Source organism: Salmo salar, chromosome ssa14, assembly GCF_905237065.1.
Source record: "Salmo salar chromosome ssa14, Ssal_v3.1, whole genome shotgun sequence".
In the NCBI taxonomy this organism is placed as follows: Eukaryota; Metazoa; Chordata; class Actinopteri; order Salmoniformes; family Salmonidae; genus Salmo; species Salmo salar.
In genome coordinates, this window is record NC_059455.1 from 64868635 (window position 1) to 64894435 (window position 25801).

Consider the following 25801-nt stretch of genomic DNA (forward strand, 5'->3'; position numbering starts at 1 on the left):
GGTCCTGCGATTGACATACTAAACACAAGCGGTAATTCCAACTCAGTATATCAAAATGGCCTCAAACATAACATATTCAAGAATAGTATTGTCTAATCTCTCACTAAAATGCTCATTCTTGTGGAGCTTACCAAGAGAATCCAGTGGTAGTTTCCCACATTGCAAACTCCAATCAAGCAACTGTGCTGCTCCAGATTGGTCTACAGGAATAGGAGTGAAGATACATTTATACGGTGTGGCAGGCAATCTTTTGTCAGGAAGGTAGCAGCTCTCCCTACATTGACCCCTCTAGCCTCTTATTTAGAAACATGACACAAAAGCAACTCTGCGGACATGCCTTTACCTTTGACAAGGTGTTCTTGCGCATCGCCACCTTATCCCCATGCAGGATAATCCCTGCCACAAAGTGATCCACAATAAAAACATCCCCCCTCCACTTGAAGGTCAATCCTCTTCAGTTGGAGGTAGAAGTCAATTACCTAAAGCAGAATGGCATATGGTTGGTCAAAGTTCACATGATGCTCAGGCAATACTGTCAGCTCAGGCAACAACTCTAATTGTACTTTATACCAACTGCACGCATGGAAATTTCATACAATTCAACCATAACATACCTTCCCGCTAAGCCACTCATTGGGCTTCAACGTAAGGAAGTCATGGAGGTGCAGGATGGCAACGGTTGCCCTGTCCACTCCATTTGACGACATTGCCCACAGTTGCTTCACCTTTACAAACAGAATTCGGGCATCAAAAAACTGCCTGACTGTACAGATGTGATCAACATGCAGAATGTAACCAAAACAGTCATATTCCACTTACTCTATTCTCCAATTCTTCATCCCTGCTGAGGTGTTTGTCAGACAGAGACAGGTCACCCTATTGAATAAATGGTGACAGATCTGCATTTTGTGTTTACGGATATACATAAAACCCATGAGGACTACATGGCTTAGTAAAATGGTTACCATTTTAACATACCCAAATAAGAAATGTAACTAAATAGCAACACATAAGACCAACCTGTTGATGAACGGGCCGATTGTTCTTCCTGGTGTTTGGCGCCCGTCTGGACATGCTCCTTGGTGGCACACTTATGGCCGTTTTGCAGCCAGATGCCTTGTCCTCAGCTTTATTGGCATAGGACTGTACACTTCCGCCAATGGCTAGTACAGCTGCCAGTCGGTGGACACACCTCTGGGCACTGTCAGAAGCAGAGCAGGAGCACGTCTCCGTTGGCAACAGAGTAACGACATGCTGGTTGTCTGAGAAGCCCTGGTAGAGGAACGATTTGGTGCTTGGCACCAGGAAGATTCGTCCTTTTGCCACAATCATCCTGGCTAAGGCCTCTGCTCCAGTTTCTGCCATGACAACCTCTTCTTGTGCCACACAGGACTGGATGCCTTCAGTAAAAGACTCCATGTCTTCCTCTGACATGTGGTAGGGGAAACTGGTGGTGAGAATTTGCCTGGAAAATTGCTCATGGCACTCAGGGGTCAGGTGGAAATTCCCTAGGTTACAGTAGCCCCGCAGCACTTCCCTCAAGGCATTGGTTTGGAGTTGGTAGAGTAGATACACCAATTGATCTACTCTGACCTTCTTCCATCCAACCAATGCCTTGAGGACAGCATTGAAGCTCTCTGAGGAGTTGTTGGTAATTCCATCCATGATTGGATGCCCAAGCTGTTGAGCACATATTGTGCGCTCTTGTCCATGGCGTCAGAGAGCGACTGATGGAAATAAGCCATGAAATCAGGGCTCCAGTGAAGGCGCACACTCTCCAGTGTGCATTTGTAGTCACTCCTTGATTTTGTGGTCAAGAGCTCTTTGATGGCCTGCTGGTAATCGGCCATAGCTTCGGCACCCTCTGACCCCATCTTGTGCTTCACATTGTTGGAGATGTGGTTCCAGCAATTGACAATCCTGGCTTGCGGCAGCAGAGACTGGATTGCTCCCTCAATAGCCGCCTCACGGTCTGTGCAGAAGATTGCTGTTGATAGTTGGGGAAGGAATGAAAGGATGGTGCGAAAGAACTGTTTGTGGTTTTCCATGTGCCGGGTGGTGTGAATAAGGAATGCAAGGGGAAGGACAGGTGCCTCTTGAAATGCAACATGACGAAAAACAAGGGTGGAAACATAAAAATTGCGAGGTCAAATGTGGTGTCATAGTGAAAAATGTGTTCGCTTTTAATAACTGCCTTGGCTTCTTCAACCGTTTCTGGTGCTGCCACTACCAGAAGGGTTGCGGGTCGAGACTCCATATGGGTGACAAATCCGGGGAGAATGTCACCCATCATATGTGTTGCCACCAACTCGTCCCGGTCCAAAACAGTGACGTCCCTTGCTCGACGAATTGTGTTCTTCACTTGTGCCAAGTTGCGAGGTTGGTAAACTGGCATGAATGATGCATTTGGGGGTGGTGGTGCGTTATTGGTCATGTCTGAGTATACTTTGCCAGGTGTTTCAGTCTTTCGCCGGGACATTTCATCTATAATTGAGGTAGCCGATCGGATGAAATCCCTTGCTTGCTGCTGTTGGCTGTTGCCGTGGGGGTGGGGGACATCGGAGTGTGCCTGTTACATTCTACATAAATTACATCATTTTGAATAACAATCTGCATGCAGAGTTTGACATTTAAGGTATAGGAAATGGATTTAAAGTGAATTCTATTATTTGAAACAAAATCAACCATATCCCGCATGTAATCAGTGATCATTTCTAAATACATGACTTGCCAAATCATGTCTAAGCAATGATTACTTCCAGGGAGAATGGAATTACGCCATCATTCATAACCAGTGGGCTGCAGGTATAAGGGACATAAGCAGTAGCTAGAGGGCCACATGCCATTATTATTAGGATTCATTTATTAAAGAATTCAGTCACTTACTATTGTATTAGAATAGTAAAATACACAAGGTGAAATTGAGATTTGGTTATGAATCAGCAGTTGGTTATCAAATAAAAGTTTGTCACATACACAGTAATACCTAACAAAAGGTTTGCTTGTAGCTCCCACAATGCAGTAATACCTAACAATAGAAAACACAATCTTAAAAATGTATATAATAAATATCAGAAAAGGTTGTGTAAGTCACTGAGTCACATGTCAGCTACAAACATTTAGATTGGTAAGTTAGTCTAGCCAGTTGTCTAAACTTCTAGTAATAATGCCCCAATACCAATTTTGTTAAGTCACTCTCACTCAGATATGGTTAACAAACATAAGTCTTAGCAAAATGTGTAGAATTGCAGGAAATTCCCTGCAATACTGCTCCATGGCAAAATGAGTCTAATTGCATAAAATGTATTATACATGTCTATTTCGCTCCACCGTCGGGGGGTAAATCCCAAAAGGCCCCCAAAAGGCATGTTAAGATCCAAATGAACATCAGAACATGGACAGAGGGGGACTTGGGACTTCATCCACAAATCATCTCAGAGTAATTGCTGATCTAGGATGTGTCTATAATCTCATTCTTGTTGTAAACTGCAAAACTGATCCGAGAGGAACACTTCTACTCTGAGACATGTGGTGGTTCATTTCTGTATTACCAAATGAGGAGAAACAAACTTCACACACCAGTCAGAGTTATACTTAAACTACATCTTTAATAATAAGAGCTTTGCAATAGCAATGACTTTCAACGATTCCCTATTTCTAATGAACCGTTGAGAGTGACAACACAACGGCTACTGAGATCTTTTATAGCAAAGATCCACCCCTAGTCAACATGAAAAACCACAGATATTAGGAACAGTTCACAAAGGAAGACTTTATAATGAGAAAGGAGTATCCCGTAGGCAGATAGCATTCGCTATAAATTATCGTTCAGTTTGGTCCCTAAGACGAGGTTCTAATCTCATTCCTGGTACTTCATAGCACAAAAACACCAACTCATCCAATGGCATAACTCAATTGTCAACTCTAGATACTCCCATCTCAAGTGAAACCCCTTCTTGACCCCACTCCTGGACAAGCTCACTGAGGAGAGTGAGCCTCTAGGTCATACACTATCCCAGGATACGTGCAATATCAGAGAGGACATACAATGGTTCCAGACACTGCCATACACCTCCCCCCAATGCCAAAGGAGGGAGTGACTTGCACACAGACATTGTGGAGACAAGTAATTGGTTCCCCATTAATCACGCCATCCCTTCACATGGTAAGTCGCTCTGGATAAGAGCGTCTGCTAAATGACTTAAACGTAAATGTAACAGATACATTCACATATGAAGACAATATTCCATCCTGTCCTCTTCCCTTTCTGATATTCTGCATAGCACCAGGGATATGTGAAAGACAAGCCTGACCTCTCCCCTCTCTGGGCCCCAAGTGACTGAGCCCCAGCTGAGGGAAGAAGTGAAACTGCCAACACCAGAGTCCAAAGGGATACATTATAATAACAAGTATATCACATAAGCATATTATGCAGATAAGACATCTTAATTACCTATGTTACCCAACTAATTCTGATTCATTGAATGTTGACACTTGGCCCCTGGGGTTGAGTGGGGTCATATGGGTATCAAACTTCATGCTAATGAATTTACCTGGAGTAGGAGTGATGAGTTATTGCTGACGCAGAGGCTCAAGTGTTTCCACTGTACGAGATATCTGTGGAATGGTACAGTATACAGGTCAGAGGTCAAAAGTCTATTATATGCAAATAACACGATTGGGTTGTCGAGCTGACAGTAGTGGCTCGCTCCATCTTTACATATATCCCTCCTTTCTTCCTCCCTAAAAGTAATCACTGATTATAAATAACTAGAAGGGTTAAACCCATGTAGTGGAGCACTTGGTTTGAACTGCCCAATCCTGTCTAAGCAGTGTGTCACGTCCTGACCAGTTTATTGTAGTTTGGTCAGGACGTGGCAGGGAGTATTTGTTTTATATGGTTCAGGGTGTGTGTGTATGTAGAGGGGTGTTGGATTTATGTGTTCCGGGGTTTTTGGTTTATGTTCTTGTTTTGTATTCTAGGGTTTCTATGTTGTGTATTTCTTTGTTGGCCTGGTGTGGCTCTCAATCAGGAACAGCTGTACATCGTTGTTTCTGATTGAGAGTCATACTTAGGGAGCTTGTTTGCCACCTGTCCCTTTGTGGGTAATTGTTTTTGCACTGCTGTGTATAGCCTGCGAAACTGTCGGTTCTTGTTTTTTTTCGTGTTCAAATATAAAATAATGATGAGCACGCAACCTGCTGTGCTTTGGTCTAATCCCTTCGACTACCGTGACAGAACTACCCACCACAACCGGACCAAGCAACAGAAGAGGGAGCAGCCAAGGAAGCAGGAGGACTACAGGGAATCGTGGTCATGGGAGGAAATCCTGGCGGGAAAAGGTCTGTGGCAAAGGAACGGTGAGGACCGGGAGAAGTTCGTTGGGACGAGGCTAGCAAGGAGGCCTGAGAGGCAGCCCCAATACATTTTTGGGGGGGGCACACGGGGTGGGTGGCTGGGCAAAGGATGCCCCTGAAGCCAACACCTCGTGCTTATTATGGGGAGCACATGGAGTGGAGAGCGTACGAAGAGGTACGCAAGATCTCGCCCATGCGCATGCACAGTCCGGTGCGTGTGATCTCAGCCCCAAGCAAAGGCCGTGCTAGAGTGGGCATCCAGCCTGGAAGGAGAATGCCAGCCCAATACGTCTGGCCACCGGTACGCCTCCGAAGTCCAGGCTACAGGACACTTCCTCTACGAACGGCGACCATCAGGCCGCTGCATAGCCCGGTCCACACTGTACCAGCACCCTGAACGTACAGGGCTACAACTGCCATCCAGCCAGGACGGGTTGTGCAGGAGGTGAGCTCGAGACTTCCAGTACTTACCCAAGGCCCGGTGTATCCTACTCCTGCTGCTCATAGAAGCCCACAGGTGCGTGTCTCCAGACTGGCTCCACCGACGCCAGCACCGCGCACCAGGCTTTCCGAGCGGCAGCTCAGTCAAGCTCGACCTATTCCTGCGCTACGCACAAGCCTACAGGTGCGTGTCTCTAGTCTGACTCCCCCGACACCAGCACCAGGCTCCCAGTGCGGCAGCCCAGCCCAACTCGTCCTACTCTTTCCCCTAGCACTAGCCCTGAGGTATGTGAGCCTATTTTTTGTTTTGGGGTTTATTTTTGTATTTTATTTTTGTTATTTGCATCCGGGGTTTTCACCTTTGGGGGGTGCACTGTCACGTTCTGACCTGTAAAGGTTTTATTTGTTAGTGTTTAGTTTGGTCCCGACGTGGCAGGGGGTATTTGTTTTATGTGGTTCAGGGTGGTTGTGTGTGTGTGTCCATGGAGAGGGGTATTTGATTTATTAGTCCAGGGTTTTGGTTATAGTTTATTTCTCACAGAACAATGTTCTGTCTAGTCATTTGTATGTTTAGTTAATTGGTGTTGGGGCCTTCAGTTGGAGGCAGCTGTCTATCGTTGCCTCTGATTGAAGGTCCTATAATTAGGGGTGTAGTTGTATTCTGTTTTGTGCTTGTCACCTGACAGAACTGAGTGTTGTTTCTGGTAATTGTATACGTGTTTATTTTGTTTCTCCTTCTTATATATTAAAAAGAGAAGATGAGTATACACTTCCCTGTTGCGTCTTGGTCCTCCACACACGACAATCGTTACAGTGATTGCTTCATTGAGGGAGTAAGTAGTACCAAACATCTCAGTTCTCCCAAAGTGCACCTATTCAATTCTCGGCATGTAGAGGAAATATGGCGCAAACTCATTTTAGCCCATGCATATGCTTTTAAATTTATGGCGACTAGTGAATAATATTATGTGCGCCCTTCAGGAGAAGTGAGTGTTTGTCATTAAACTGAATTGAAATCATGATCATCATTAGTTATTTGTTACACAGACATCTGACCAAATTATGTTAAAATATTTACAGGCCACTCAAAACGACAAATTAAGAGACTACAAATGAAATGCTTCACCCACATTCAAAGTATGTCTACAAGAACAAATATACCAAAATACTGATTGTTTGCTATTTCAGTTGTCATTGACTGGCATTTCCCCTCATCCCAATTCACATGTCACGTCTACATTGTGTAGAACCTTTCCATTTAACTGCATAGTAGGCCAGCCAACATGGGACAAGTGCTGGGGAAAAAAACAGTGACATGCTAGATTAAACATCAAAGTTTGGCAGGATGTCATCCAGAATGTTGAAATTTAAAGCCATGTGCAAGGGGTCAAAGGTCACAATCGGGCAGAATGGGAAGTATCACCAATAACCAGAGACTGGATGCATTATTAGTATATTTGTAGCTCAAGAGCTAACTTGAGGTGTGTGGGGTGGTAGGGGCTAGTTCCCATCAAATAGAAGGAATGAAGTGACACCTTGTGTAGAATGTCCTTAATAGTTATAACATATGTTGTGGAGTAACAATATAATCCTTGTCTGCAAAAGCCAACTTTTACCTGGGGGCATGCTTTGTAGACCCTTCAAAGGCGTTCCCGATACCTGGTCCCCATGAAGAAAGTCACATTTTAAGATAGTTTAGAAATAGTAGTATTAGTTATGGTGGTGAATTCCCAAAGGAGAGGTTGTGAGTTAAAATCCTTGCAAGAGCATGCCAACTTGCTTTTGTTGCCTTGACAGAACAATGTTGAGGTGGGGTTCCGGAAGGACGTTAGACAGCAAGGTAAATTGGATTATAAAAATAAAACATTTCGGCGCATGTGACAAATACAATATGATTTGTTACACATGAAAACATGTTGTGAACCTGGTGTGACATTAACGAAGCTGTGCTGACACCTAGTGGACATCAAGAGGAACTACACACCACACAAACCTTAAAACAGATGGGATGCTTTACATACGTTGCTCTTTTTTATTAGTTACTAATATATATGTCCAATAAACAGACGTTCAAAAATCGGAATGTAAAGCACAAACGACTGGAAAGTTCTTCAAAAGCAGCTGTAGTGAATCAAGCATCTTGAGGTTACCTGAAATTTAAATGTTCTAATTTATTTAATCTTTAACTAGGCAAGTTGAACTCAACATCGACACAGACACAAGTTAGCTGATATATTTGGGAAACAGGATTAACACAGAGAGAACTTGGCAAAATACAATGTATGTTTCTGTAGTACGAGTAGGCTGGTGTATACAGTATCATCGGTAACAATTGTGTACAATCCACCTAGCTAATAAAATACTGGGGCTGGCAGTCATTAGTTACATTTCAACCATAGCGATTCCCTAATTGAGGCGCAACAGAGTTCACCGGCGAATGCAGGTACACCGGAAATAATAACTAAACCAACGAACGAGGAATGGTGGAGGCTACCAGAACGAAGAGACATTTTTCCGAATAAACGTGGTGAGTGAAAAACGTAATTACATAGCTCACTCTCTACCCGGTATCTCATTCTACCGTTATACGACTTTGTATGCGTTGTTTGTTGACAACCTTGATATTTACGAAGTTTTTCGAACGGATTCCTGTTGGAACGTTCCACAAATTATACCCACCTCTATAGCTAATATTTTCATTGAAAACCTTGACAGATCAGTGAAAATGTATAGTGGTTTGAAAAATGTCGTAAAAAGATATAAATCAATCTCCATAACATTACATACTAGCGATTACAACCACGTTGTTTTATTCCATACTTCACTTACCGGGAAAGAGAATGATCGCATGGAATGACGGGTACGTTCCAAGTTGTCTTTTTTGTCGAAGTCATGATGCGCATTTGTGTTGTAGGTCAACATACACAGATTCTGCACAGAATAAGAATATACATTCAAACTGCCTGGAAGAGCGTTTCTTAGATTCATTTAATTTGATATTCTTATATAAACCGAACAACACAAAGTAACCTCCCCTGTAGCCGATTGTGTTGACGAGCTGGAACGCGCTCCGCATTACGTTGGGTTGAAGTTGCCTATCTACAGTACCGATCTTGGGTCAGTTTTTTTCGTTATTTTCTCGTACGACTTGGGGAGAGAAAGCAACATCACCCGCAACGGTTTTGATCGGCCAACCAGGGGCGGAAATCGCGGGGGGGACACCCCCCCATCCTGGGAAAAATATGAAAAGTCCCCCCCAATATATCACTGAAACATAACTGTCATTTAAATAATATTAATAATACGCAATGAAAGCAATTGTGCTGATTATAGACACTTAATAGCGCGTTTTTAAGTTTCAAAAGATTGCGACCCCCCCCCACCCTTTTCCTCACAATGGTTTGATCCACTGGCAAGGTAACAGAGGGGTCGTAGCCACTGTCTGAAAGGCACTCAATGAACATAACTGACGTGAGGTTAATCCAGTCAATCGCGCACACACACTAGCTGAATATGCAGAGCTAGCGCGCAAATATGAACTATTAAGCTAGCTAGTACCTATTCCATTTATGTGGCCTCGTCAAAGATGGAATCTTTGCTATCGTCAATTTATTCCGAGATCAGCATGCAGATGATGTAAGTTAGTGCTTCAAAGTCCCTGTGATAAGGTTAGCGATAAACTGAAATCCAAACTGAACAGAACTACACTCTCTTCTACCATTGTCTTAAATATATTTAATGGACTCGTTGCAAAAGCTAAATTGTCGCAAGGGAACTTTTATTTATTTATTTTATTTAACCCGGGTAGCAAAGATTATAGCAAACTCCACTGAAAATGAATTGGTGCTCGCTAGCTTTGCAAATTCAGCTATTGTTGGAAGCCAGCCAATATGAAACAAACTATTAAAATTACAAAAGGTTGCAGCATATGTTGTGTAAATGGTGAACTCATACAGCTGTCAACTCTTGTCATTTTAATCCGTTTCACATTTGCTAGCTACCTTTTAGATCGAAGCCCAAATAGAATGATAAAAGATAAGATGATAGAAGCCCATCTCCTACTGTAAATAACCTACACACTGTGTGTGTGTAGCCAGGTAGAAAAATGGCAGAAAAATAAAAGACGGACATCAGAATATTTTTCAGTACACCAAAACGCAAAGTAAGAACCCTAGTAGCCTAATATCTCAAAGACTAGTTGATAAAATGTTCATAAGAAAGAAATGAAATTCTAATGGAAATGTTTCACAATGATGTCATTAGGCAGAGCAGGCAACAGATGGCACACAGACAGCAGAGTTGGGGACAGATATGCAGGGACAGACTGGCAGAGACAGGGAGTCTCAGGTAAGTTTGAGTCTTTGTTTGGCAACATTATGAAAGGTTCTCCATTTTTTTAACTTGTAAAATAGGAACATAATTGGAAAATGCCATGGATACCCCCAATCTCAACTTAAACTGGTGACTGAACTAAGATTTGTTAAAGGCAATGGTATTGCTGTTGTGAGTAGTTGTGTAGTTTTGGGTACCGGTAGTTAGGAGTACGGCAAACACCTTATTTCTTTGGTTCCTCAATATACATTTACCATATTACAATGTAGGCTATGTGTTACAGCACTACTTTTGGTGTCCCCCTCAGGAATTGCTCTTGAGAAAATTTCATGTAATTGTCCCCCCAAAGTTGATATCAGATTTTCGCCCCTGCGGCCAACATATGTTTTCTGACTGCAATGAGCTCAACAACACCCCAAAATATTAAGTGAAATCACGCATAGAAAACAGTACTTGCCATTGACAATGTATTTACATTTTCTCTGGCAAAGAACCCAAACAGTGCCATTACTCCAAGTAATCTCTGAACGGTTTCAAAATGCCTACCTGTTGAATATCCTCTTGTCTGCAGCAAATAAATGTATCGGATGAGTGGAGCTGAAGATTAAATACATTTCTTTCAATGGAAAAATCACCCATAAAATACATCTGAAGACAATGTATGTGGGCTGAACATTGGAACCTCGCCAATATTATTGTGTAGACATGACTTAGTCTTAAAGTAACCAAACATTTGTTAATGTTATTTTATTTCTTGTATTTATTTCATTATTACTTTATAGAATTTAGTTTCTTAATTCTATAGTTATATTGTTTGTTGTATAGCCTGTATCTCAGACGACCAGAACCTTAATAACAATCCCCATACTTACGTCACAAACAATATTTACACTAGTTGACACATAGTAGGATACTGACTCTCACTCCACGGTGGTCGTGAATGGGTATGAGGGCTGGACACGCCTCGACCCAGACCCTACTGTTGTCTATTACACATACTAATGCCTCGTTCAGGTGCTATCAGAGTTCTCGGAAATTCATAGTTCCGACTGGGAAATTTCACTTGAATGACCCTTCAAATAGGAATTACAAGTGGGAAATTAGAAAATGATGTTGCCTATCTTATTGGTTTAAGAATTGTTCCGACTTCAAAAGCACTTTAACACAATCATGTCGGAATTACAACTTTGTAACAGCCGTCGAAGGGAGTAGACCAAGGCGCAGCGGGTTGAGTGCTCATAATTAACTTTATTTAGAACACTAAACAAAACAAGAAAAACAAGACAGCCAAACAGTACTGTCAGGTACACGAAACACTGAACAGAAAATAACCACTCACAAACACAATGAGGAAAAAAAAAACCTACTTAAATATAGTCTCTAATCAGAGGCAACGAGATACAGCTGCCTCCAATTAGAGACCAATCCCAAACACTTCCAACCTAGACAACCTAGAATAAACATAGAAATAGACTAACATAGAACATAACCCAAAAACCCCGAAACACACAAACCAAACACCCCCTGCCACGCCCTGACCAAACTACAATAACAAATAACCCCTTTTACTGGTCAGGACGTGACAAACTTCCCATTTTCCCATTTCCCACGAGAATGTGAAGCCAGCATAACACTGCATTCAAGTGCTAGTCGATACTAGGAAACTGACATTTCTGACTTGCTAACTGGTCGAACGCGTTACAGTAGCCTAAGTATATAACATGATTGACAGGACCGTAATAATCATAATGGAAAGGCTTTGGAAGTGCCATAAGTGTAAGCCAACATAAATCATTATTTTACATTAACCTGTTTAACATGGAATAAATGCATTATGTTGAAAATTGTGTAATTTAGGCTACACAAAATATGAAATGTGTTATGAAGAAAATCGTGTACTGTTGCCTACACGACAAAAAGGCCTTTCTGATTACAAGTGCACCAGTATCCCAAAGTATTAAGCGAAATCAAGCACAGAAAACAGCATTGGCATTAATAAAACAATTTTTTCACACAAATTAAGTCTCACATAAATGTGTCTTTTCTCAAAAATTCTGTTCTCAAGTCTAAAACAGTACATACAGGCATACAATGACACATTTTAAAACATGGTTAAACAAAGACAACATTTCTGTATATTCATAACGTTTAATTAGCCATAAAGCAGAACCAAAATGAAATATAGACTATCGCGTCTATATGGTTGCTGCAAAGGCTTGTGTGTAGCCTACTGGTTAAATGTGTGTCTTTTCGCACGAATTAAGAAGCACATGAATTCGTGTGTTTTCTCACAAATTGCATTATGTACATGTATGCAAGAATTGAATGTGAGACTGTGTTGCAGCCAATATGTCACGACTGTCGTCGGAATGAGACCAAAGCGCAGCGTGGTATCGTTCCACAATGCATACAATAAACAACAAACCGTGACGAAGAGGTGCTACATGCACTAACTCAAAATAATCTCCCCCAAAACAAAGGTGGGAAAAACAACTTAAATATGATCCCATTTAGAGACAACGATGACCAACTGCCACTAATTGGGGATCATACAAAAAAAACAACATAGTGAAACAGAAACTAGAACCAAACAACATAGAAAAATGAAACTAGAATAAACCCCCCAGTCACACCCTGACCTACTCTACCATAGAAAATAAGAGCTCTCTGTGGTCAGGACGTGACACAATACATGTTTCATCAAGGCATATATGGACATTTAGACATGACAATGATGAATACATATAATTACATATAATAAACTTCCAAAGAGTAAAAAAACAAACATGATAAAACATTTTTTTTTTTAATGTGAAATGTTCTATAAAATACCCTAGGCACAATTTCTGTAATTTTCTTTTCAACTAAAATAGCATATTTTATGATGTGGTGGTAATGACATTTCCCCTCGGGTAATTATTATATATTTTTTATTTAACCTTTATTTAAATAAGGCAAGCCAGTTAAGAACAAATTCTTATTTACAATGACGGCCTACAGGTATTTGGGGAAACCGATAAAAATCTTTATTCTTGAATAGTATGGTCTCAGCCACTATTAGTGAAAATATTCAGATAGATAAAAAGCAGTTTCAAGAGGTTCCATTTTGAAAAACATTTAACATCCATATTTGCAAAATCAACCATGAACAAAGACATTCACCGTGAAAGTTGATACAGTACATGTAGGCCATTCGTTTATAGCTTATGCGCACCACTTCGTTCAATTTATCCAATCGGTTATTGTTTTTTTTGCTCAAACCGCGAGCAACACCTGTCAAATTCAGACATTTCTCTCAAAACACAGGAATTTTGATTCTCACGGGACTAGTACTATCAGAAGACCTTGGAGTTCACCAAAAAACAGTAGGTTATTCTGGTTGGAATTGTTACTCAAATGCCATGTATAAATTACTGACATGGAAGATTCGGACGCGACTAAAATTACAGATGTGGTGTTTTGTGCACATAATTACATTTACCGACCCAGAAAAACGAATCCTGTCTGAATATACATGTGTAATCAATTGTTGTAGCTTGTATTCTTCAAACCAACACGGATTTTGATACAATTTTAAAATCTATTCTAAATTGACTGGTTGCCAGTTCAGAAAAAGTAATATTGGTGTGATAGTTGTGAGGGAACTTTCTGTTAAACCTTACTGATGCTTGTGTACTAAAAAATGTTTCCTTAAGCCTAGTTTCTTAGGCATTAAGGTTGGGATTGTTAAAGAAACTAGATCATATGAGATGGAATTGTGCGTGCATTAGTATAGGCCTGTTGTAACTGTTTTGTGTGTGTTGCATGAGAAGGATGTCCCATTATGTTCTTGGGACACAGCCAAGAGCTGACAGGTGAGACCAACGGTTTCCTGTTAGTCTGAAGGGAAAGAACTGGTTCTTCTTAATTAGGGTTGGGTAGGTTACTTTCTAAATGTAATCTGTTAGTTACTAGTTACCTGTCCAAATTGTAATCAGTAACAGAACTTTTGGATTACCCAAACTGAGTAACGTAATCTGATTACATTCAGTTACTTTTAGATTACAACAACATGTACATCACCAATTGAACGACATCTACTGCAGGGTAAATCAATGTTAAAGTTTACATAGCTGGCCATATATGGAGGTAACATTTTACTTTATGGGTAGGTTATGTAGGCTTCTTCTAACCCATCGCTTTCTACTACATATAATAATAATAATAATAATATTCAGTTATATATTTACATTAAAAACCAAAGTCTATCAGAATTCCAGTCATTCCAATAAATGTTATACCCCTTGTCATCAAGGCAAAGGGTGGCTACTTTGAAGAATCTCAAAAATAAAATGTATTTTTATTTGATTAACACTTTTTTGGTTAATACATGATTCCATATGTGTTAATTCATAGTTTTGATGTCTTCACTTTTATTCTATAATGTAGAAAATAGTAAAAATAAAGAAAAACCCCAAATGCTCACTTTCGCTGGCTACTGGCACACTGGAGAAATGTGCTCTTCACGGATGAATCCCGGTTTCTACTGTACTGGGCAGATGTCAACGTTGTCAACAGAGTGCCCCATGGTGGCGGTGGGGTTATGGTATGGGCAGGCATAAGCTATGGACAACAAACACAATTGCATTTTATCAATGGCAAATTGAATGCACAGAGACACAGTGACGGGATCCTGAGGTCCATTGTTGTGCCATTCCTCTGCTGCCATCACCTCATGTTTCCGCATGATAATGCACAGCCCAATGTAGCGAGGATCTGTACACAATTCCTGGAAGTTGAAAATGTCCCAGTTCTTCCATGGCCTGCATACTGTGGTGGCCAATTTCTGCATTACCAAATGAGGAGAGTTACAAACACACCAGTCCGAGTTAAACTACATCTTTAATACTTAAGATACTTTTACAAAAGCACTTGACCTTCAATAATGCACTCTCTGGAATGAACCAGGAAGGTTTCAACACAATGGCTACTGAGATATTTTATAGCAAATATCCACCCCCCTTTGACATGACAAACCACAGACATTTAGGAACGGTTCACAAAGAAAGACTGTTTAATTTAGAGAGGAGTATCTACAGCCAGATAGCATTCACTATAAATTATCGTTCAGTTTGGTCCCTAATGACGAGGTTCTAATCTCGTCCCTGGTACTTCATAGAACAAAAACACCATTTAATCCAATGGCATATATCAATTGTCAACTCTAGATACTCCCATCTCAAGCAAAACCCCTTCTTGACCCTACTCCTGGACAAGCTCACTGAGGGGAGTGACCTGCGCACAGACATTGTGGAGACAAATAATTGGTTCCCCATTAATCACGCCATCCCTTCACATGGTTTAAGAATAGGTAAAGACATATTCACATATGAAGACAGTTTCAGTCTGTCATCCTCTCTTGCTGATATTCTGCATAGCAACAGAGACATGTAAAAAACAAGTCTGACCTCTCCCCTCTCTGGACCCCAGGTGACTGAGCCCCAGCTAAGGGAAACGTGCAACTGAAAGACACCAGAGTCCAAAGGACACTTTCTAATGACAAGTACCTCACATAAGCATATTATGCAAATAAAACATCTTAATCATCTATGTTACCCAACTAATTCTGATTCATCCACCACAAAACTCACCAGACATGTCACCCATTGAGAATGTTTGGGATGCTTCCTGCTCCCGCCAATATCCAGCAGCTTCGCAGAGCCATTGAAGAGGAGTGGAACAACATTCCACAATCAACAGCCTGATCAACTCTATGCTTAAGAGATGTCGAGCTGCATGAGGCAAATGGTGGTCACACCAGATACTGACTGGTTTTCTGATCCACACCCTTAACTTAAAAAAAGGTATCTGTTGCCAACAGATGCATACAGTTGAAGTCGGAAGTTTACATACACCTTAGACAAATACATTTAAACTCCGTTTTTCACAATTCCTGACATTTAATCCAAGTAAATATTCCCTGTTTTAGGTCAATTAGGATCACCACTTTATTTTAAGAATGTGAAATGTCAGAATAATAGTAGAGAGAATGATTTATTTCAGCTTTTATTTCTTTCATCACATTCCCAGTGGGTCAGAAGTTTACATACACTCAATTAGTATTTGGTAGCTTTGCCTTTAAATTGTTTAACTTGGGTCCAACGTTTCGGGTAGCCTTCCACAATAAGTTGGGTAAATTTTGTCCCATTCCTCCTGACAGAGCTGGTGTCACTGAGTCAGGTTTGTAGGCCTCCTTGCTCGCACACACTTTTTTAGTTCTGCCCACACATTTTCTATGGGATTGAGGTCAGGGCTTTGTGATGGCCACTCCAATACCTTGACTTTGTTGTCCTTAAGGTATTTTGCCACAACTTTGGAAGTATGCTTGGGGTCATTGTCCATTTGGAAGACCCATTTGTGACCAAGCTTTAACTTCCTGACTGATGTCTTGAGATGTTGCTTCAATATATCCACATCATTTTCATCCCTCATGATGCCATCTATTTTGTGAAGTGCACCAGTCCCTCCTGCAGCAAAGCACCCCCACAACATGATGCTTCCACCCCTCGTGCTTCACGGTTGGGATGGTGTTCTTCGGCTTGCAAGCCTCCCCCATTTTCCTCCAAACATAACGATGTTCATTATGGCCAAACAGTTCTATTTTTGTTTCATCAGACCAGAGGACATTTCTCCAAAAAGTGCCATCTTTGTCCCCATGTGCAGTTGCAAACCGTAGTCTTGCTTTTTGTATGGCGGTTTTGGAGCAGTGGCTTCTTCCTTGCTGAGCAGCCTTTCAGTTTATGTCGATATAGGACTCGTTTACTGTGGATATAGATACTTTTGTACCTGTTTCCTCCAGCATCTTCACAAGATCCTTTGCTGTTGTTCTGGGATTGATTTGCACTTTCGCCTCAAAGTATGTTCATCTCTAGGAGACAGAACGCGTCTCCTTCCTGAACAGTATGACGGCTGCGTGGTCCCATGGTGTTTATACTTGCATTCTATTGTTTGTACAGATGAACGTGGTACCTTCAGGCATTTGGAAATTGCTCCCAAGGATGAACCAGACTTGTGGAGGTCTACAATCATTTTCTGAGGTCTTGGCTGATTTCTTTTGATTTTCCTGTGATGTCAAGCAAAGAGGCACTGAGTTTGAAGGTAGGCCTTGAAATACATCCACAGGTACACCTCCATTGATTCAAATTATGTCAATTAGCCTATCGGAAGCTTCTAAAGCCATAACATTTTCTGGAATTTTCCAAGCTGTTTAAATGCACAGTCAACTTAGTTTATGTAAACTTCTGACCCACTGGAAATGTGATACAGTGAAATAATTGGAAAAATGACTTGTGTCATGCACAAAGTAGATGTCCTAACCGACTTGCCAAAACTATAGTTTGTTAACAATAAATTGTGGAGTGGTTGAAAAACGAGTTTAAATGACTCCAACCTAAGTCTATGTAAACTTCTGACTTCAACTGTATCTGTATTCTTCAGGCCATACAAACGCTCCACACCGCGTGGCCGCTGCCACTCTAACCTGGTGGTCCCAGCGCGCACGACCCACGTGGAGTTCCAGGTCTCCGGCAGCCTCTGGAACTGCCGGTCTGCGGCCAACAAGGCTGAGTTCATCTCAGCCTATGCTACCCTCCAGTCCCTAGACTTCCTGGCGCTGACGGAAACATGGATTACCACAGATAACACTGCTACTCCTACTGCTCTCTCCTCGTCTGCCTACGTGTTCTCGCATACCCCTAGAGCATCGAGCCAGCGGGGTGGTGGCACTGGAATCCTCATCTCTCCCAAGTGGACATTCTCTCTTTCTTCCCTGACCCATCTGTCTATCTCCTCATTTGAATTCCATGCTGTCACAGTTACCAGCCCTTTCAAGCTTAACATCCTTATCATTTATCGCCCTCCAGGTTCCCTTGGAGAGTTCATCAATGAGCTTGACGTCTTGATAAGTTCCTTTCCTGAGGATGGCTCACCTCTCACAGTTCTGGGTGACTTTAACCTCCCCACGTCTACCTTTGACTCATTCCTCTCTGCCTCCTTCTTTCCACTCCTCTCCTCTTTTGACCTCACCCTCTCACCTTCCCCCCTACTCACAAGGCAGGCAATACGCTTGACCTCATCTTTACTAGATTACTAGACCTCATCTTCCACTAATCTCATTGCAACTCCCCTCCAAGTCTCCGACCACTACCTTGTATCCTTTTCCCTCTCGCTCTCATCCAACACTTCTCACTCTGCCCCTACTCGGATGGTAATGCGCCGTCCCAACCTTCGCTCTCTCTCTCCCGCTACTCTCTCCTCTTCCATCCTATCATCTCTTCCCTCTGCTCAAACCTTCTCCAACCTATCTCCTGATTCTGCCTCCTCAACCCTCCTCTCTTCCCTCTCTGCATCCTTTGATTTCCTCTGTCCCCTATCCTCCAGGCCGGCTCGGTCCTCCCCTCCTGCTCCGTGGCTCGACGACTCACTGCGAGCTCACAGAACAGGGCTCCGGGCAGCCGAGCGGAAATGGAGGAAAACTCGCCTACCTGCGGACCTGGCATCCTTTCACTCCCTCCTCTCTACATTTTCCTCTTCTGTCTCTGCTGCTAAAGCCACTTTCTACCACTCTAAACTCCAAGCATCTGCCTCTAACCCTAGGAAGCTCTTTGCTACCTTCTCCTCCCCCCTCCTCCCTCTCTGCGGATGACTTTGTCAACCATTTTGAAAAGAAGGTTGACGACATCCGATCCTCGTTTGCTAAGTCAAACGACACCGCTGGTCCTGCTCACACTGCCCTACCCTGTGCTTTGACCTCTTTCTCCCCTCTCTCTCCAGATGAAATCTTGCGTCTTGTGACGGCCGGCCGCCCAACAACCTGCCCACTTGACCCTATCCCCTCCTCTCTTCTCCAGACCATTTCCGGAGACCTTCTCACCTCGCTCATCAACTCATCCTTGACTGCTGGCTACGTCCCTTCCGTCTTCAAGAGAACGAGAGTTGCACCCCTTCTGAAAAAACCTACACTCGATCCCTCCGATGTCAACAACTACAGACCAGTATCCCTTCTTTCCTTTCTCTCAAACTCTTGAACGTGCGTCCTTGGCCAGCTCTCTTGCTATCTCTCTCAGAATGACCTTCTTGATCCTAATCAGTCAAGTTTCAAGACTGGGCATTCAACTGAGACTGCTCTTCTCTGTGTCACGGAGGCTCTCCGCACTGCTAAAGCTAACTCTCTCTCCTCTGCTCTCATCCTTCTAGACCTATCTGCTGCCTTTGATACTGTGAACCATCAGATCCTCCTCTCCACCCTCTCCGAGCTGGGCATCTCCGGCGTGGCCCACGCCTGGATTGCGTCCTACCTGACAGGTCGCTCCTACCAGGTGGCGTGGCGAGAATCTGTCTCCGCACCATGTGCTCGCACCACTGGTGTCCCCCAGGGCTCTGTTCTAGGCCCTCTCCTATTCTCGCTATACACCAAGTCACTTGGCTCTGTCATATCCTCACATGGTCTCTCATATCATTGCTATGCAGATGACACACAATTAATCTTCTCCTTTCCCCCTTCTGACAACCAGGTGGCAAATCGCATCTCTGCATGTCTGGCAGACATATCAGTGTGGATGACGGATCACCACCTCAAGCTGAACCTCGGGCAAGACGGAGCTGCTCTTCCTCCCGGGGAAGGACTGCCCGTTCCATGATCTCGCCATCACGGTTGACAACTCCCTTGTGTCCTCCTCCCAGAGTGCTAAGAGCCTCGGCGTGACCCTGGACAACACCCTGTCGTTCTCCACTAACATCATGGCGGTGACCCGATCCTGTAGGTTCATGCTCTACAACATTCGCAGAGTACGACCCTGCCTCACACAGGAAGCGGCGCAGGTCCTAATCCAGGCACTTGTCATCTCCCGTCTGGATTACTGCAACTCGTTGTTGGCTGGGCTCCCTGCCTGTGCCATTAAACCCTACAACTCATCCAGAACGCCGCAGCCCGTCTGGTGTTCAACCTTCCCAAGTTCTCTCACGTCACCCCGCTCCTCCGCTCTCTCCACTGGCTTCCAGTCGAAGCTCGCATCCGCTACAAGACCATGGTGCTTGCCTACGGAGCTGTGAGGGGAACGGCACCTCCGTACCTTCAGGCTCTGATCAGGCCCTACACCCAAACAAGGGCACTGCGTTCATCCACCTCTGGCCTGCTCGCCTCCCTACCTCTGAGGAAGCACAGTTCCCGCTCTGCCCAGTCAAAACTGTTCGCCGCTCTGGCACCCCAATGGTGGAACAAGCTCCCTCACGACGCCAGGACAGCGGAGTGAATCACCACCTTCCGGAGACACCTGAAACCCCACCTCTTTAAGGAATACCTGGGATAGGATAAAGTAATCCTTCTAACCCCCCCCTTAAAAGATTCAGATGCACTATTGTAAAGTGGTTGTTCCACTGGATATCATAAGGTGAATGCACCAATTTGTAAGTCGCTCTGGATAAGAGCGTCTGCTAAATGACTTAAATGTAAATGTAAAATGTAAATGTATTCCCAGTCATGTGAAATCCATAGATTAGGTCCTAATGAATTTACTTCAGCTGACTGATTTTCTTATATGAACTGTAATTCAGTAACGTCTTTGAAATTGTTGTATGTTGCGTTTTATATTTTTGTTCAGTGTATGGCATGTAATGCCAATGCAGCCATAGGCCTACAGCAGTGGTTCCCAACTCCAGTCCTTGAGTCCCCCCCACGCAGGCATACATTTTTGTTGTAGCCCCGGACAAACATAGCTGATTCAACTTACAGTGCATTCGGAAAGTATTCAGATCCCTTCACTTTTCCACATTTTGTTCCATTACAGCCTTATTCTAAAATGTATTAAATTGTTTTGTATTCTCATTAATCTACACCCAATACCCCAGAATGTCAAAACAAATACAGGTTTTTAGACATTTTTGCAAATGTTTTAAAAATGTAAAAAACTGAAATATTACATTTACATAAGTATTCAGACCCTTTACTCAGTACTTTGTTGAAGCACCTTTGGCAGCGATTACAGCCTCGAGTCTTCTTGGGTATGATGCTACAAGCTTGGCACACCTGTATTTGGGGAGTTTCTCCCATTCTTCTCTGCAGATGCTCTCAAGCTGTCAGGTTGGATGGTGAGCGTTGCTGCACAGCAATTTTCAGGTCTCTCCAGAGATGTTCGATTGGGTTCAATTCCGGGCTCTGGCTGGGCAACTCAAGGCCATACAGAGACTTGAACCGAAGCCACTCCTGCATTGTCTTGGCTGTGTGCTTAAAGTCGTTGTCCCGTTTGAAGGTGAACCTTCGCTCCAGTCTGAGGTCCTGAGCGCTCTGGAGCAGGTTTTCATCAAGGATCTCACTGTACTTTGCTCCATTTATCTTTCCCTCGATCCTGACTAGTCTCCCAGTCCCTGCTGCTGAAAAACATCCCCACAGCATGATGCTGCCACCACCATGCTTCACCGTAGAGATGGTGCCAGGTTTCCTCTAGACGTTAAGCTTGGCATTCAGGCCAAAGTGTTAAATCTTTGTTTCATCAGACCAGAGGACCTTGTTTCTCATGGTCTGAGAGTCTTTAGGTGCCTTTTGTCAAAGTCAAAGCGAGCTGTCATATGCCTTTTACTGAGGAGTGGCTTCCGTCTGGCCACTCTACCATAATGGCGTGATTGGTGGAGTGCTGCAGAGATGGTAGTCCTTCTGGAAGGTTCTCCCATCTCCACAGAGGAACTCTGAAGCTCTTGTCAGAGTGACCATTGGGTTCTTGGGCATCTCCCTGACCAAGGTCCTTCTCCCCCGATTGCTCAGCTTGGCCGGGTGGCCAGCTCTAGGAAGAGTCTTGGTGGTTCCAAACTTCTTCCATTTAAGAATGATGTAGGCCACATTTCTCTTGCAAACCTTCAATGCTGCAGAAATGTTTTGGTACCCTTCCTCAGATCTGCACCTTGACACAATCCTGTCTCGGAGCTCTACGGACAATTCCTTCGACCACATGGCTTGGTTTTTGCTCTGACATGCACTGTCAAGTGTGGAACCTTATATAGACAGGTGTATGCCTTACCAAATCATGTCCAATCATTTGAATTTACCACAGGTGGACTCCAATCAAGTTGTAGAAACATCAAGGATGATCAATGGAAACAGGATGCACCTGAGCTCAATTACGAGTCTCATAGCAAAAGGTCTGAATACTTATGTAAATAAGGTATTTCTGTTTTAAATAAATGTACAAAAATGGCTAAACCTGTTTTCACTTTGTCATTATGGTGTATTGTGTGTAGATAGATGCATTCAAAAAAAATCTATATTAACATAACAAAATGTGGAAAAAGTCAAGCGGTCTGAAGGCGCTCTACTCAAATGGCACAACAGAATTATTCAGATTGATCAAAGCACAGCATATGACAACCATCTCATATAACTGAGGGATGTCTCCTTTCATATCTGAAAACGGACAAAGTAGTAGGAGTAGAAACTAATGCTGCTGCAGCTTTGCTCATCTTCTCAGTGGGAATCCAGTCGACATGGGTCTTGGCAGCTGGTGAACCTACAGTAGTGCATAAACAAATGAAAAGCACACCCGATGTTAGAATAGCACTTCTCGGGTCACCTATTCCATCAGGGCTCTTAATTGTTTGGTTGTGTTTAATTCAGGTGTTTTAGTGTCATATAAATATTACATCTATGGTTGGGCTGGAACAACTAATTAGACAACCTGCTCTGTTAACTATCCCATTAAGGTCTTTGTCTTATGCTGTAATCTCCATACATTTTCCATCCTCTCATGAATAAAGTTCTCAACAAATTATCATTGGGTTATCTTATGAATGAATGATAATCATTGGAGGTTTTTTGGACAATAATGTCCTCCAGGCTATATGGATGTACAATTTGTACAATTTGCATCTCCCCTTTTCATGGTCATAGATAGAAGGGATCCAGCTTTTGTCAAATTAACATCATATTTGACATTTAGTAGCAGATGAGAATTTAAGCTACATGTTAGTAGAATTAGGTTAAGGATAGGAAAAGGGTAAGTCTTAGCTAAAATGCAAAGAAAAAAAAACTTTTGATATTAATTTGACAAAATGTGGAGCCCTTTTTGCCAAGGCTCATTTACATAGGCCTAGACTACATGGTTGCGTTCAAGACAATGTTGTTTTTATTGTTGTCAGCCTAGGCTACCATCGTATTAAAGAAGATTCTGCTAATGTCTCCAGTCATATAAAGTGTAGTAGAATTGTATGTCACGTTTATCAAAGGCCACATTTTTCCTGTGCAAAGGAAAGAAACGTCTCTGATATAGCCTATAAACCTATGCCACTATGTGCTCATTAATAACCAAAATTTATCCAATCTACTCACCACATTAGGAATAGTAGGCTTACATTAGTCTGCAAATGGTATGACAGAGGCATGCAATCATCCTGTTATAAATGTGGATTTTTATGGTGAAATATAGCTTCCCCAAAACTTAAAACTCACGCGACACATGCGAATTGTATAGACTACAAGCTATCTAGCTAATTTAGTGTTGTTAACACCTGGTTAGTAGAAAAGCTAAACTAAACTCTAAATCGATTAGTCTTGATTTACCAGTGATGTAATGATCGTAGCAGACCTTGTACTGACAGCTGTCTGGGTTCTGGTCTTTACGGGCAGAAATGTTTCTTCGCCTTTCTTACAGCTCTCCAGTCTCATCTCATTGGTGTCACCAATGGTGTTTTTCATCTTCTTCTATGATATCATGGCGGTCCGCAGACAATTGTTTAAGTGCATGCTGCTACCTACTGTGCTGGAATGTATGATAATTCTGTACTACCATGAAATTCTAAACCAATTAAATCCCTAACTTCTACTACACCCTCCCCCCAAAACCCCTCCCCAACCCCATTAAACTTTATATCATGCTGAAATACTCTCCCTTAGGATTGTTCAGCATGTCAACAACATTTCAATAGTAACATCTGTTACCCCCAATATCTCTTTTGCTGTCTCCACAATAACCTTTATCCTGGCATTTCTGCTTTCCACAACCCGAGTCGTATTGATAACCTTACCAATAAAAGCTATATAGTCAACTTTATTCATTATCAAAGTGTCCTTTGACACCACACATTCATAACAAGATTTCTTAACAGGCCTCGAAACCACGCCAGGTCCATCAGAAGCACCAGCCCAGACAGTAGGTCCACTTACTACATGTACATCCATGTAAGCTCCATCAGTCCAAACTGTAGTTCTACCAATTTGCTTTACGGTCTTTGCATACGATACATCATGACTGATCCTATATCTCTCAGTAGAGATCGACCGATTAATCGGCAGGGCCGATTTCAAGATTTCATAACAATCGGTAATATGCATTTTTGGACGCCGATTATGGCCGATTACATTGCATTCCATGAGGAAACTGCGTGGCAGGCTGACCAGATGTTACGCAAGTGCAGCAAGGAGCCAAGGTAAGTTGCTAGCTAGCATTTAAACTTATCTTATAAAAAACAATCAATCTTCACATAATCACTAGTTAACTACACATGGTTGATGATATTACTAGGTTAACTAGCTTGTCCTGCATTGCATATAGTCACTGCGGTGCCTGTTCATTTTTTATCGAATCCTACTTCGCCAGCCTAACTTTGCCAAATGGGGGATGATTTAACAAAAGCGCATTCGCGAAAAAAGCACAATCATTGTATGAATGTACCTAACCATAAACATCAATGCCTTTCTTAAAATCAATACACAGAAGTATATTTTTTAAATCTGCATATTTAGTTAAATGAAATTCATGTTAGCAGGCAATATTAAACTAGGGGAAATTGTGTCACTTGCGTTCATTGCTTGCAGAGTCAGGGTATATGCAACAGTTTGGGCAGCCTGGCTCGTTGCGAACTAATTTGCCAGCATTTTACATAATTATGACATAACATTGAAGCTTGTGCAATGTTACAGCAATATTTAGACTTAGGGTTGCCGCCCGTTCGATAAAATTCGGAACAGTTCCGTCTTTCACTGAAAGAATAAACGTTTTGTTTTCGAAATGACAGTGTCCGGATTTGACCATATTAATGACCAACGGCTCGAATTTCTGTGTTTATTATATGTGGCAAACCTCTTCAAAGTTAGGAGCGTTTGTCACAAATTAAGTGGGAAACTGTCACCAAAGTCAGCACAGAATGAAAGTTATTTCGAACATGACAGTACCTGTGGGTTTGTTAATCTGTCCTGGTCCACCCAGGCCGCAGGTAAGGTCAAGGATAGCAGGGTTCGGTACACAAATCTGGTTCTCGGTAGGTCCAGGTCTAAACGCCAACAGGTAAGTCCAAAACAGTCCAGCTCGTACACGGTAAATCCAGCCAATGTAGATTGTCTCTTTCTCTATGGTTCATAGATCCTTCCCGCCCTCTCTCTCTCTTCCTGGTTTTTCTTGACCCTTTATCTGTGGGTCGGCTCCACCTTCTGAGGGTTCCCCTTGCTTCTGGGAATTGTAGATTTGGCAGTCGGCCATTTTGTGATCTGTAGTTCTGATCGGGGTGGCCATTTTAGTGATCGGGCAGAGCCCGTTTATTAGTTCTGCCCTCACATATCTGCCATTTATCACTCGACCCCCTTCTTTGCCACACATCTCCCCCCTAGATCTGACCCCCTAGGTCGGGCTACCGCAGCAAAATATGTGTGCAT

The 25801-nt window shown here is 42.6% G+C and overlaps 1 protein-coding gene across 1 annotated transcript in view; it reads left to right on the forward strand.

The window, feature by feature from the left end:
• Positions 1–8208: 8208 nt before the first annotated feature.
• Positions 8209–25801, forward strand: part of LOC106570137 (chitin synthase chs-2) — a 38026-nt gene continuing 20433 nt past the window's right edge. Inside the window, exons 1-2 of the mRNA XM_045693688.1 lie at positions 8209–8326; positions 10063–10146. Coding sequence (XP_045549644.1) covers positions 10079–10146 — 68 coding nt within the window. The 5' untranslated portion in view covers positions 8209–8326; positions 10063–10078. The remainder of the gene's footprint in view (positions 8327–10062; positions 10147–25801) is intronic.